We start from the raw sequence: 15839 nt of genomic DNA, 5'->3' as shown, positions 1-15839 counted from the left end.
TTGAGCATCAAAACTATTGCAAGGACAAACAGAAAAATGGATATAGTCATCGAATCAATGCAAAGGATCAGGAAATCTTTGCCAATATGTTAGGATATAATACATGGCATGTGTATGATTCACTGTATTCAGTAAAAGGAGAAAGAAATTTTACAATGCAAGCAAGAGCACCACACCAAGTAGGGCAAAAGGTAGGTTTGCAGCTTTCTCTTGTAAGTCCTGGAATAATTCTGGAACCATATAAACCTCCTGAACCTGTTTCCTTTTTGCAAAGATTCTTTACAAGGGCGGGCTGGAAAAGGACTAGGCAGGATTTGATCTCAGAGGACTAGGCAGGATTTGATCTCAGAGGCCTGCATATGCAATTGCCAAATTGCGAAAACTTGCAGGTTACTCTAAACCAAAGTTCTATCGAGAGGCTGTACAACACTATAAGGAGATAAACACATTTTTAGCACAAAAAGATCAAACATCGCTACGGAAGCTTGTGACAGAGAATATGTATTCAATTTTCAAAAGGAAATAAAGCAAAGGGAGGGTATTTGGTCTCGTGTGCATTGGGAAATGATTGAGCCTGCTGTTAAAGTACAAACATTACAAGCTCGCATGATCGGGGTGGACAAAGACAACCTGGATAAAGCATTTGTGCAAGTCACCCTTGATGTGTTAACTAACCAGAAATTTGCAGCGTATGATTTGCAAGGAAAATGTGTTGCTGGAGATATTGATGCAAAGGTGCTAGTTCGAGATGTCTGGGTATTTGAGAGATCATTGTTTCAATCTGATGCAAGATGGCGCCTTTGTGGATGGTTTTCTTTGTAGAACAGAATAACATGCATTATGCATATGCATCGGAAATTGAGTAATTTCTTTTTTTTTGGCTATATGGCTGCTTGAGCTCATGTTATTGGAATGTTAATACAAAGAAAATTACCCAAAGGAATGAAGTTTTTCAAAAAAAAAGCAACAGATCACATAAGTGGATTTTCTCAAAAGATGCAAGCAAATGCCGAACAGGTTCGAATACATGAAAGATTTCAGAAAGACACAGAGAAAAGCCATACATATTACAAAAAAGGGGCATTTTTTCTTCTAGAATCGATAAAAATGGCGGACCTGTGCTTTTTTCCTTCCTGAGTCGATAAAAATGGCGGCCCTATGCAGAATAATGGATGCAAAAGCGATAAGATCGCGCCCAGCAAGGAGGCCGAGCTCCGAACACCCAGAAAGTATCCAGAAACGCAAGGAATTTTCACAGCGGCTCTACAAAATGAGCCCGAAAATAACAAAAAATGCAGTCAAGGAGCCGGCCAAGCAGAAACAGAGGCCCAGCGCTCAAAAAATGCGCCCAGAACTGAAGAATGCATGACTTTTTTCCCTTCGAACCCTAAGCGGCGCCCAGAAGTGCAGAGCCGTTTCCAGAATTATCGAGAGCAAAAGTGAAGAGGCGAATCAAGATTTTAGGGTTATGTTTCCCTAAAAATGTCTTCATAATAAAAAATCATTTTCGATTCCCTTCTATGCCACGCAATATGGTTGGAGGCCAAATGGCAAGGGTTCGCATTGCTTCTAAGTGATTTTAATCACTTTATTTTTTGTAACTTTCTTTAGCTTCCTAAGTGATTTTTATCACTTTGTCCCCTTTCAAATTTCCTATGCAAGATGACTTTAAAACTCAAGAAATGCGCCCTCTAAGGCATATGAGCAAATGTGTTTTTTAAGGTTTTTCTTTTTTAAAAAAATATTTATTATTATCAAACATAGGTTTGATGTTATTTTATTTTATATTTAAAATAATAATAAAATATAATAAATTTTTTTTTGTTTATTAAAGTGTTAATCAAACACTTTTATTAAATATATATTTTTTTATTACATTTTATTATTTAATAAATAAAAATAATAAAATTGTGTTATTAAAGTGATTTATTTATTTTTGTCACTTTAATTAAAACAATTCTATTACTTTTATATTATTAAAGCTTTTAAATATAAATAAAAATAAAGTCAAACAAATGTCTGACCAAATAATAATAAATCTTTTTTAAAAAAAAAAATCACTTTATTAGATATTTTTGTTTGGGCAAAGGGAGGGATATTTTTGCATTTATGAGGGCTTGCAGGCCTTTCAGAGACATTTCAGGAGCATTTATGTTGCATTTATGAGGTTTTATGTTTGCAGAATGGATGACTTAGCCTTTTGGCTCAGGTTTATCCCTTTTGAGATATTTTTGAGGCCTAAAAAGTAGGGTTTTTGAGTTTGCTCGACCTAAAATGAGGAGGTGGAGTCTTCTTGATAACTTTGGAAAAAGGCATATATACTAGGAGCCTTCATTTTTGTAAGGGTTCTGATTCATTCATCTTGGAGCAGACTGTAATTTTTTGGTTCTCTCTGCAAGAATGGATGTCTTTGTAACACATTTTCAGGATTTATAAAGCTTGGTGATACCTGTTTGGCAAGGATAATAGCTTGGTTTGCTGCTCTACTTCTCATCCTTCTTTGTTACTGCATCTTCAGGGTTAGTCAGTTCTTTGGTGGTTGGCTTTTGCCCCCCTTAAAATTTACATCTCCTTTTGATGCCTTATGCAGAAATACATATACTACTTGCAGGTCATAAGCTGTGTTTTAATGATTAATAGTCTTAGGTTGTGAAAAAAGGATTTTTTCCCTCTTAGGACTGTGATTATCCAGCCTGTTTATGAAGCATTGATGCAAGGGTTATGATTTGTTGGTCAGTGTAAAAAAGGGTTTATTATCATTGCTGTACTGTGTGTTTTTTGCTTAGATAGATTCCAAAAAGAATACCATCTGGTGCAATCACCTTAGTTTCAAGTTTTAGTTTTGCATTTTCTCCTCCTTACTCTTTTCCCCTAAAGAAATTGTTAGTTTAGGTGCAGAATCTGAAAAGAACCAGCTTACTCTGGAGGTTCACTCCATTTTTTAGGCAACCCACAGGCCTAGGAGGGTTCCCATGTGTCACAGGCCTGCTGAGTTGATAGCTTAGCAAACAGGGGTGCAGGTCCAAGTGATAACAATTGTATTGTAAGATTTTGATTACTGGAATACAAAGCGTTGTGCTTTTGGGGTGTGGCCTTTTTCACCCGAAAGGGTTTTCCTCAAGATATATCTTGTGTTCATTGTGTTTATCTTATGCATGTTTATTATCTACTTGTGAATGTGTTTCTGATTCTATAATAGAAGACTTGTAAAGAAAATTTGCACACTCTCCCACTAGATTAGTGTTAGGAAGCATTTTCCGCACCTTAGCAACCTTTCAAAAACAAAGGCTGTTGTAGATCTGATGTAACTTTGTAGCTTCTAATTGCCCTTGTATATCAGAACTGAAAACTATGTTGACACACTAAAAACATTGTCTACAAGCATAATGATACCACCCAATGGCAAACTACTAAAAAACCCACTTTGAAACTCCTCTACACACACCTACACACACTGGAAAAGGTTATCTATCAAACTGATAATTAAAACCTGACATTAACAGGTTTGTAATATCTTACCATGTTGCTAGAACAATAAGTACAACAAGTATATATTTCCCCCAAATCTCACCATACATTTTTCGTCCATGTTGAAAAGACTTGGAAACAATGAACATGTCGAAGACACTTTCAAATAGGGAAATGCAAACTCCAATGCCTCATGCACAATGATATGACTTGGAATAACTATGGTACGTCCCACTAGGAGCCATCAATGCCTTCAGAAATGCTTGTTCAATTTACAAATGTTGTCAAAACAATAGGGAAAACGTTATGATTACTTTCAAATTCATTAATCTCCAAGTAGTATGTACAACAACCTTTTGCCAAATCGTGCCTCTTCCTTGTAATTTAAATGTCATTAGTTAACTAACTAATTGCAGATCATGATAATCATTCCTTGATCAGCGAAAAGGGAGGAGACAATTACTTGTCTTTGTTTGATCTGCAATATGTTCCCTTGGACAGCGATAAGGTGTGAGATGACCTATGCCTTAGATAGACCTGTTACATTCCTTTCATTGATAGTGAACCATTCCTTGCTAATGGATTAAGGTGAAAACGTCCTTGGCTTGCCATGCCTTTGGACCATACAATGTTCTTTTGCTTGTTTGGTTTCAGAAATTGGGAGGGGATATTAAATAAACATAAGAATGAGCTGAAAGTTTCTTTGTTCATAGTGATAATCATCTTGTTACCATTCATTCTTATTTTTCAAGGCTCGGGGTCATAATGGTCTATTAACTCAATTACTAGGTCTGTACATTGCACTGCTATTGGAAAGCCTGCTGCTTGTAAAAACTCACTTTCTACTAGTCATAGTTGCACCGTGGGTCTACCTTCTTTGTCAATCCTTTCCCCAAAATCACATATTTACATGCCATCGATTTGTGTCTCCTATTTCTGGCAGAGTACTTGATAAACTCAACCAATCTTCTTAGCCCAAATACTTGTACTTCATGGTGATTGAAATTGAGTGAGTATAGAGATAATTTGTGTTTGGGAAATGATTTTAGTAGAATTTCAAGAGATGAGAATATTTGTATTGTGTTCCCATCTTTGAACTTACTAAGTCTCCTTTTAAATTACCTTCTGCTACACAGTAAGCTAATAGAGTGTTAAATTTACTATACCTTTAAGCAGATTGAGTCTTCTATTGCAATTTCTCTCTATGGGTTCTCCACAACCTTGCTCCTTCGTTCTTTGCAAATTTCTTTTTGAATGCTTGTTAAAATGAGCCTCTTTTGGTGATTTAATTCCTTATATGTGTTTGCATTCAATTCTTTTGTGTGGTGGAGGAGTATTAATGTCGATCATTAATTGTAGGTGCATGTAAGAATTCCTTGAATGACACTTCCTGCTGCCAAATTTGAAAGTAATGACTTAATATAGCCGATCGGAGATTTCATAGGTTTTGAAAACCAGACAAGGTCTTGAAAGTGTTTTCAAAACCTCCTTACATAGCTGAAGATCAATCTTATGAGTTTTTGAAAATTCTCTTTGCAAATGATTGAAGCTTTTTCATATTTGTGAGTTCTTTGTTGGGTCTTGACGTGGTTATGAAAACCTTGTCAACTTTTGACAAAGGTTTCAAAACTAATCCTGAAGAACAACACAAAAGAGAGAAACTTTTAACTTTCAAAAGCTCAATAACTTTGTTGGAATGTAGAAAGTTTTCGAGAACCTTGTTAGAGCCCGATGAGGTTGTGAGAACCTCATCAGACCCCGACATGAGTTTGGAAACCAACAAAGAAAGCTGACTTGAAGAAAAGAAAAGGAGACACTTAATCTTTAAAGATGAGTTAAATTTGATGGGTCCTAATGTGGTTGTGAGAACCTTGTCAGACTCCAACAAGTTTCAAAACCTTTAGACTTCTATGCCAACATATGCCAACAAAAACTAATAGAAATGAGGCTGACAACAACAAAGGCAACATCCAACAACCCTAAAAAGTAATTAAAATTTACCTCTTTTATTTTATTTTGAATATTTGCCTTCTCTTCTTTTAATTATTAATTACCTTCTAGGTAACTAATCAACCCATCATCCTTGGTTTGCATCTCACAATCTTTGTTCTGCTACTCTATTTCCACTAAGCTCTACAAAACCAAAATCAAAATCTAGATGATTTTTCAATTCCTCTTGAAGACTCTCTTTTACCCAAAGGATTTTGAACAATTGACATAGATACTTTCGAACATACCAACCCAATAGATAATATACAAATTGGTCTATCTTCCAACGCAAATGATTATTCTAGTTTCATTCTTATTTAAGACAGTTTGGATCTCGAAGAAACCCATTGCTGGTTTTTTGGTGTTGACATCTATTGTGCACAATTCTGTTCTTGTTCAGGGTGTTTTTGGGACAGGTTTAGTCAACACTGAATCTGTCATGTGTTTATTAGAATGGGTTCAGTCCAGCACAACAACATCTTAAGACCTAGTTTTTCAAATAAAAAATTCAAACAATTTAAAGAACATTTTTGGGCTTCTATACTACTTCCTAACTACTTTTGCACCTATTTCAATAGTTCATAGATACCTTCACAATTCTTCCTTAGTCTAATATAGGTTAGTAGTGATCAAATTACATAAAAACGATTCTCTATGGATCATAAAAGCCTCTTTGAGTTCCTACAACAATACAGATACAATAATGGTGAAGAAAATTACAACACAATTGAATCCTATTCGGATCATTTATTCTGACTTAATTTTAGTTGTGTATTGCATATATTATATCTCTGCTTTTTTTGGGAAGAAATTTCATAGAATTCTATGTTCAGTCTATTGGACTTGATTAATTTATTTGAATTTATGCATGCTTATTCTTTTCATGTCATTCATAAGTAATTATCTTTACCATTCTTCATAGTACTATGTAAATGGGGACAACTCCAAATATTTCTCATGGTTGTTTTTTACCAATTCAGGAGCTTTTCGTCAAACAATCTTAATGGAACATTACCACCAGAGCTTGGTAACCTGACTAAGTTGGAACAACTGTAAGCTTGATAAATTGTGCCTTTTAACTACTACTTCTGAAATATAACAATGAACAAACATATGTTTCATAAAATATGCACATGCAAAGTTATATTTTGTTCTTTTAATTTTTCTGCTTGATTTTGTTTGGAAATATTAAAATTACTATATTTTGTAGCACACTAGAATGCAACAATTCGTTTGAATAGCGTTAAATTGTATCCTTCACTTGAGAAGGAATTCTATGACCTAAGTTAAGAGTTGAAGAATTGAACTTTTGTAATGTGTATAATATCATAATAAATTTTCCTTTCTACAAATGTTTTACTTAATAATATGATTTTGAAAATAAATATCATTCCTAATATTCTTTTGAATATGAATATTTGAGAAAACGACATGGGAGGAACACAATTCAAATCAATTCATAAATCATTGTTTGACCAATTCAGCAAAAATTATTCAAACCACCATAAATAAAGTAAAACACAATAATTATAGGAGGAATGACTTATCTTCATTTAAAGACTTGGAGGAAATAATATACAACAATATCTTCTCCTCTACATTTGAGTTTGCTAATGAAATATTTACTTTTAAAGATGCTCTTACTATTGCTATCTTTCCAAATATTATCACATTTTATAATAACATTTTTCCTTATCCATTCTTTTTTCCATCTATTTTTAAAAATCTTCAAACGTAATTGTTTTCCCTTTTTTTGTACAATATTTGCAAATTGTCATAATGGTTCCATCAATAAGGAAGGATTGCTGTTGGTAAAATACTACCTTGAATGCAAAGAAAGGGGAATGATTTACAATTTTTGCAAAACTGAACTTAATATGGAGGAGGTATTAATTGCCTAAGATTCCACCTTGTTCATATTCTTGTCCAAAATGCTTCTTCTTGCACACAAGTCCTACTTGAAGTTGTGCAAGAGGTCCAAACTTAGTATGAGATATTTGAGGAGAAGAAGAACCTTAGAAAGAAGAAAAGAGAAGAAATGATGGACATTTTCCAAGTACACGTTTTTACTGGTAAAATCTCTCCATTGTTAAGTTTGGGAACTAATGTTGGTCCTAGAGTTCATAAATTAAGATTGGGTTCTTGGATTATACTGCACACTTCTCTAAGTTCCTAACTGGCAGTAATAACCACCCTAAATTTTTTGAATTTTTTTCAACTAAAATAAAGCTACAATGCAATGTCCTTATCATTATTGGATCACCCAATTCTCGAGATGAGCAAGGTGAGAGAGCATACAATATATAGGACCACACCAAATTAACTAAGATGCAACAACATGAAGTAATATCATCAACTAAGCACACCAAGTGGCATAGCCAGCTGAGTCTACACTTCATTAGTAGAATGTGGTTGATGCAAGAATCGAAAGGAAACACTGCTATGGTTATTTGGCGGAGTGTGCAATTACAATAAGCACAATCACTTTTCCCTTATTCTGCAGAGTGCAATTACACATCATAGTCGCTTCTCACTTACTTAGTAGAGTGCAATTACACAAGTGTTGTCACTTCTCGCTTATTTAGTAGAGTGCATTTGCACAAACACATCCACTTCTCACTTATTTAGAGAATTACAATTACAACAAGATGCAAAGATGAAACCATTGCAATACTACCATTCAAGGTATTATAGAGTTATATCACATGCATTACCAACAACATTAGGAAAGACAAAATGCTGATGTGAAGTTTGGATCAGAAGAATAGATTGCTGCAACAAAACCAAAATGAACCAATTAACATAGATCTAAGTTACCGGTTCGGGTTTGGACTCAAGTTCGGGGATGTGAACCCGGTTTGTGGGTTCGGGCAAAATATTTTTGCCCTTTGGGTTCATGGGTCAGGTTTGTCTATACATGTGCGTGTGTGTGTATCATAGTTGAACTACTTGCCAAAAGAAAAAACTTGCGAAGGTCCAAAAGAAAAAATCAGCGAATACTTAACAAAAACTCGACAACTTAAAATTTTTCCTAAATTCAATTAGAAATGCATTTTTTTTGCCAAACTCAATGAGGAGATGCATCCAATGAGTCAATAAATGAGTACACAAATGAAACAAGTTGAGTCTAGATATATTTGATTGATTTAAATGCAAATTGGGTACAAAATGGCATCCTCATGTGGAATGGTGATGGTTGATAGTCTAAAAAAAATAAAATAGAAAATTGTTTTTGTTAAATTAAAAGTAAATACTACATCAAAACATTTTACATCTTCCTCTTCCCAGCTCTAGTGAAATTTAAGGGAGAGGTAGAACTAGGGTCTAGTCCTCGGAGTCTAATGTGGTTCCTCCACCTCACCAAAATGAGGTTGATGGTAGCACCCCTCGTGGGGGTCTAAGGGTGATAGAGAGAGAGAGATCTAGATCTTGGGAGTGAGAGGAGAGAGTGAGATAGATAGTAGTAGAGAGAGGGGATATAAGAAGAGTGATAGGGAGAGAAATAGGTCTAGAATTTGGGGCAGATAAAGTGAGTGAGATAGAGAGAGTGAGAGAATGCTGATAGGAGCCTCCTGATTACTGAAATTTGATTGTCTTAAAATTTAAAAGATCTTCTAAAACCTAGAATTTTCATTATAATCCCTAAAGATTTGAAACCACCCTCAAACATCCTACCAATATATACATGAAATATAACTTAAAGTATAAGAAAGGAAAAGAAAAAGACACATTGAAATATAACATTTAAGTATAAAGGAAAAGAAAAAGACATTGAAATGTGACTTATACATGTTATATTTGATGTATATATTCTAATGAAGAGATTGAGTTTGACTTGGAAAAATAAAATTTAGATAATTTTTTGACATGCTTGAGCCTCTTTTTTTTATGCAGTCGAGTTTTTGACAAAGAATCGCCGATTTTTTGTCACAAGTTTTTCCCAAAAACTCCATGAGTTTTTGTGCGAGTTAATGGTGTAAATACTTGTTGAGCAAAAAATCTCACAAGTTTTTCAAGACTCGGCAAGTACTCTATGAGTCTTCCAGCTATGATATATATACATATTATATGCAAAAATTTAAAGAAATATACAAAATTATAAAATTAAATACATTTAATAGCATGCTACTTCATTATTGGTCAATGCCAAATGTTGATTGATGGTTTAGAATTTCAATAATATCAAATTACCTCATATGCCATATAATACATATCAATGTATCATAGATTCATATATGTCCAGGTTCATGATTCAAATCAAAATCATTACAATTATAAAACTGACAATCAAAAATAATAATTGTCTTCTATCTTCATCAATCATCAAAAGGATCTAGAGCAAGATCATCATCATTTGCTTCAAATACAAAATCATTTGAACCCAAAGCAATGCCACTCCCACTAGGTGCATCAGGTGTAGGTATCTCATCACCATCATCCATAGTGACTCTAGCTAGATCATCAATAGTTGCATCCAAGTTGGTACACTCAAGGGTTACATCCCAATGCTTCATTGACCCATCCTTGTATTGTTGTTCCTTATGTATTAGAAGATGCAAATTGGAATAAATATAAACCAAGTCTTCTGCTCTTTTTGAAGCCAACTGGTTACGCTTCACTAAGTGGATAAAGGAGTGTGTACTCCAATTCTGTTCAGAAGCAGAAGAACTTGCAACTTGTTGAAATTGGAGAGAAAACTAACAAAACTTGAAATTAAATAATGCAAAATAAATTAAAGAATGTTAAATGCTAAAGTCTACAGTACAAATGTTGAAAATAAAAAATAAAAAAACTTGTGATAGAGTCTTGATTGCAAGAGGTTCGAGGAACATATAATCTTGACCATGGTGGCCATGTAGTACCATCCATTTTGGATTGGTCATTAATGGCACAAGGACTTTAACTTCTTCTTGAGATAAACAAACCAAATTCTTTCCTAACACTTTCAACCTCTTCAGGATTTGTGAAGAGTTTAGCAAATGCCATCTTGTACCCAGTAGCAACTTGAAAATCTCTATATGGTGGAGTTCTCCCTAGCAAAGAAAGTACTTCATTGCTATAGTACATGGGAGATAATGCATGTGCAAGGAGGTGCACTGGCGTGGTCATCTTGTTCCAATGATGAAGAATGATTTTTTTCACCCTTTTGAAAATAACTTCTTCAGGGTCATTCTCTTTATTTGCTATTATGAATTTAATTTTTTCTATCATGGTGTCCATGCCACCATATACTTCCCCCAAACATGTTGCATCTGCATCAATATACCTAATCATACTCATGATAGGCTTGATGAAATTCAAGACATATTCCACACGATACCACCAATTGTCGTCTAGGATCAATGACTTAACCTTTTGGGCCCTTTTTGAATTTGATTGCTTCCAAACACCCCATCGGTTACTAATAACAATGGCACTCAATGCCTGTTTCACCTTCAAAAGTCATCTCATCAGTATTGTATGTGATGCAAATCGAGTCTCAGCAACCTGAGTTCATGTTAAAGATATGTCACTAACACATAAATATCATATACATATTAAACATGGCATAAATAAAATTAAATAGATAAATTAAATTTACCTTCAGCAATTCCAACTTCGAGAAACTCTTGAAAATGGCTTGTGACATATGGTGGTTTGTCACAAACATTTGGATCTTCTCACATTCTTGGTATATTTCCTTCACCCACTCTATTTGAGTGCCAGTTGCTTGCATCACCAAATTGAGGAAGTGTATGGTGCATGGTGTCCAAAAAATGTGCGCATATCTTTGCTGAACCAAAGCACTTGCAGCCCTACAAACCTTTGCATTGTAATGACTTGGACAACATTTTCATGAACCACCATATCTATGGAATCAAAGAAGATTCTGGAAATGAATTGTGCATCTTTGAGTTGCCCCTCACAATTAACTACCCTAAAAAACACTGCCCCTTTGGGGGACACTGCAATAACATTTATTAATGGACGGGTTTTTGCAATCCTTCCTTCCATTAGAAATAATAAGAACACTTGATTCAACCCAAGAGTCTCTAATTGGTTTGAGTAATGTCTCTAAAAATTCTTCTCTTGCCAAAAGGTGGTGTGCACCTTTTCATACCTAGGACTTGTGAAACCAGAAGATGCATTATTGATTGTTGCCACCATCTGCCACCAATATGGTGATCTCACCAAGTTGAAAGGAAGACCATTGGCATAGATGCAACTTGCAATTTTTTGCTCTGCAATATCTATTGCTTCCATTTTAAATGCCTTGTCCAATGGGCCTCTTTTGTGGGAAAGATTGAGATTTTCTACTTCATCTTGCATAGAGGGTATCCCCAAGAAAGGATATTGAGAATTCTTTCCTGGTAGTATATGATCTTTAGGTAAAGTCATTGGTTTTTGCTTGCAGATGGATTAGCGCTTAGTTTTTCTCTTGCTACAGTTTGATCAGCTTCTTCTTGTTCTCTAATGAATCCTGCTATTTGTGTTGTAGACAACCCTTGCTCATTTGGCCCTACACACATTTTAATCCCTTTCCCAGCAAGGCCACAAAAGTGATGTCTCACTCGATAATAGGAGCACCTATAATTGGTTTAAAAAAATTTACAATTCCATTCATATCCCCCACCTCCTGGAAGTTGTCGAAGCATTGTAGTATAATTCCATAAAGGAGATCCTCTATCAACTTTAAATTTTTGGTTGAGTCTTGTAACCCCCACCCACTAAACTCGAACTTGTTGCCATTTTGAATTTTTTGCTATTATAAGAAATTAAACATTTTTAAATTAGAATTTTTATTTTTAAAATGCAAGATTACACAATGTAAAAACTAATGAAAGTGTCAAAAAATATTATAAAAAATAGTAGAACTTGTTAATCTTTTTCTAAAAAAAAATTGAAAAAATTCGTTAAAAGATCAAAGAATAGGGTTAAATGCTTACCTTAGATGCTTGAATCTCGTTTGTGCAAACTCTCCTCCTTCCTCAAGCACTCCATGAAGAATCTCCTTCAAAAATAATCACCCGCCCTTCAAAATGCCAATATGAAAGCAAGAGAGAAGGAATGAGCATATTTTGGGTTTAAAAGATGTTATATGGGTCGGGTTAGGGTTTTCTTTTCAAAAAAGGCAAAAAAGAGCTTTTTTTAATCTTTTTTAAGTCACTTTTAAGTGACTTTCCGGCAGCACTCCGAGTTCACACTTGGGTTCGCTCAGGTGCGGCTCAAGTTGTGCCCCAAGGGCCCCAAGTTCTTTGTGGATCCACATACATGGACCCATAGAGAACTCAGGGCGCACCCAGGTTGCATCCAATGCGTACCTAGGTGCAAACCCGAAAACATGCGCGGACCAGGTCCAAGCATGGGCCTCAAGACCTACGAACTCAGTATCTTAGACATAGATAAATCTGTTTATCAAGGAACTAATTGCACAGTAACTTTGATAGATGAAACAATAGGTTGATGAAGATCTGATAATGCTCTAATGGCCTAATTATATTGATAAACCAGGCCTAATGCAAAATGGTAAAACGCTGCAACCCATTCTATGAGCTGATGCAACACTTTGAAAATAGGGAAACTCACTTCAAACTGAAAAAACCATGAATTAAGAACTTCAACCTTCCTCTAACATGACCCAAAAACACTATAAATAAATATTATCAAACTGTTAGAAGGAAATCAGAATCTGAACCACTTTGATATGACTATAAAATTGGAGCAACACACCCAAAAAGCTTCATAAATCACATAAACATGATAAATCCTTCTCTAAGAGATGAGAATAAGGCTTCCCAAACCTAGGCATCACCCCTTCAACAATAAACAACTTCAAAAAATGGGTGCTCCAACCCCTTCTTCATATGTCTAGCTACACATAGTACGGCTCAAGCATGTTGTATGACTCGCTCAAACATACCTTTTTCTCCCAACACTTGGTATGGCTTGGATTTGGAGATTTAATGATGTATAACAAATTTAATATGTTGTGATGAGAAAAAAAAAAACTTGTCAATGATACAGTCTATCATGGATGATATGACCAACAAGAAGGTACTACTATACCCCCCTTTCAATACTCTAAAATCAAAATTTGGTTTCTATACTGTTTGAATGCTTTCCACAACTTGTGTAAAATAATTTAAATATTCACTTAAGTTTCTAATGTTAAATATTAAAGTGACAATTTACGTGTAATACCTTGTTTTAAAGGTGTAAAAGTGATCTCAAAGTTGTCGCCTTGCACATGGGGGGTCATTCTACACATTCAAATGTTATTAATCTTTCAAAAAGGTCATTTAGGGTGAAAAATGAAGTATTATAATTTTAAATTGAATGTTTCCCTCCAAGAAGCTATATAAGGAGGTGGGCTTGTTTGGAGAATTAGAGTTGTGAATACTTCTATTATGTTACTGGAATGAACCTAAGTTCTTCCAAAACTTCTTGAGGACGAAATTCGTCCCTTAGTTTCTATTTTCGGGGATGAAAACCCCCTTAGCTAGCTGACTTATTTCATACAGAGATCACCATTGGGCTTCAAATTGAAGTTTCAATTTGAGCTGTAGACATGAAGATCTTTGTAGTGTTTTTATTACGAAGCAATTGGTAAAATATTTGCTTAATATTAACAGAGATCAATAGATCTTTATATACAAGAAGAAAGACGGTGTTTCCTTAGGAAAGGATCATGAAGAATAGAAACATTCTATTCTAGCTAACAACTAACTAAGTATTTACAGAATATTACAGTAGATAACCACTAACAATAAATAGAAACTATCTATTATCGTAATACCCTCCCTTAATGGTTAATCTATCCACTACACCAAGCTGTCCTCTGAATTTGACAAACTTGTCTGGACCAAGTGGCTTGGTGAGAATGTCTGCAGTCTGATCCGCTGTAGGAACATACTGTAAGTCTATGATCTTGTCTTCAACCAGCTGCCGTATTGTTGACGTGTCTGAAATCACATTGCTGCAAACTCCATATGGCCAACACAGAATGGAATAACCAACTGAATATCCTACTCTCTTGAGATAAGGAAGTTTCTAATGCTGTTTTCTAAGTTTGATCAAAGGAGACAACCTCAAGGTTTCTTTTGTCAGGTCTTGGCTGCGAGATCTCTCAGTGGCTTGATGTGTTTATGTTGGAAACACAAGGGGGACTTACGTTTAACTGGCTATTTATAGATAAGTTCCCTGGAGCTTTTACGATCTTTCTATCGGATGATTTCGGTTAATTTGATACTGTTTTTGATAGGATTGCAGATTTTCTGAATAAAAGGGGAAAAAGGAGGGAAGGATAGAGAGGGAGAGAGAGACATGAACTGTAAATTCTAACTAAGATAGCAAATTCAATCAAGCAGACAGACACCTCCAGGAAACTAGATTAAACATCACCAGCTACTTAAACACAATGTTTGCATAAATCCAGTGCAATCTTCAAAGGAGAAACTAGATTTTCATATTATCAAGTACAATATTAGAACTTCTACATTCATAGTATGTATTTGATAACCGACCTAAGCAGGAAAGGGTCCAGATTAACCATGCGGAAAAAAAAGCAATCAGCCGTTCTCTAATGGTATGGATTGTAAGGATTCTATCAGATGCTTGATTGAAAAATGCTATGTAAAATAAATAGACATAACTGAAAGATTTCTAAATTAAGTGAAGAAGGAGACCATGCACTCACAAGGAAACTTGAAAACAGTCTTAATTCATTGCATTAATTCCTGTAAATTTCTCCAGAGCTTTCGCAACAATCCAAGAACTTACAAAAGGAGGGAAAACCAGTCCCTTAAATAGGCTTCAAAAAGAATGAATGGCCTAGATTTAATCTAAACAAGTGGCCCAGATTCATCCATAAAGCATGGCTGCCCATACCCATAAATGGGAGACAAACATCAATAACTACCCCAAAATGGGCAATAACTACCCAAAAAGGGATAATTACAACAATTTGAAATAGTCCAAAAAGGTGCATCAAATAAAGCTTTACATTTGTTGACCAAAAGTCAACTGTCACCTTTTTGTGCAAAAGTGCACTTTTTAAGATTTGGAGGGAAAAAAGCACTTTTGAGAAATTACTTTCTCTATTTCAGTCTCACACTCCTTTTCTAGAAATTGATCCTTGCCATGCAGGTATTCCCGCTATAAATCACGACCTGCTGCCCGTTCCTCGCGAACGTATTCCTGGAACTTGATACACAACTGGAAGAGCAGACTGAATGGAGGCATGGGAGGATGGCGAATTTTGTATTGCATGCCCTCGAGATACTGGTCCATGTGCTTTAAACCGTCCTTCCAGCTGGAGCGATTACGCTCAAAGCATAATATGTCTGAATGGAACTGACCAGCAAAACTCAAGTCCTTAGCGGAATAGGAAATCTTATCCGTCC

General features: G+C 35.1%; 1 protein-coding gene across 1 annotated transcript in view; it reads left to right on the top strand.

Annotated features, from left to right (window-relative positions):
* LOC131063820 (probable LRR receptor-like serine/threonine-protein kinase At1g56130) overlaps window positions 1-15839 on the top strand; it is a 101467-nt gene that overhangs the window by 23362 nt on the left and 62266 nt on the right. Inside the window, 1 exon segment of the mRNA XM_059214032.1 lies at window positions 6438-6509. Within this exon segment, the coding sequence (XP_059070015.1) occupies window positions 6438-6509 (72 nt within the window).

Source organism: Cryptomeria japonica, chromosome 11, assembly GCF_030272615.1.
Source record: "Cryptomeria japonica chromosome 11, Sugi_1.0, whole genome shotgun sequence".
NCBI lineage: Eukaryota > Viridiplantae > Streptophyta > Pinopsida > Cupressales > Cupressaceae > Cryptomeria > Cryptomeria japonica.
This window is presented reverse-complemented; position numbering and strand designations above follow the sequence as displayed.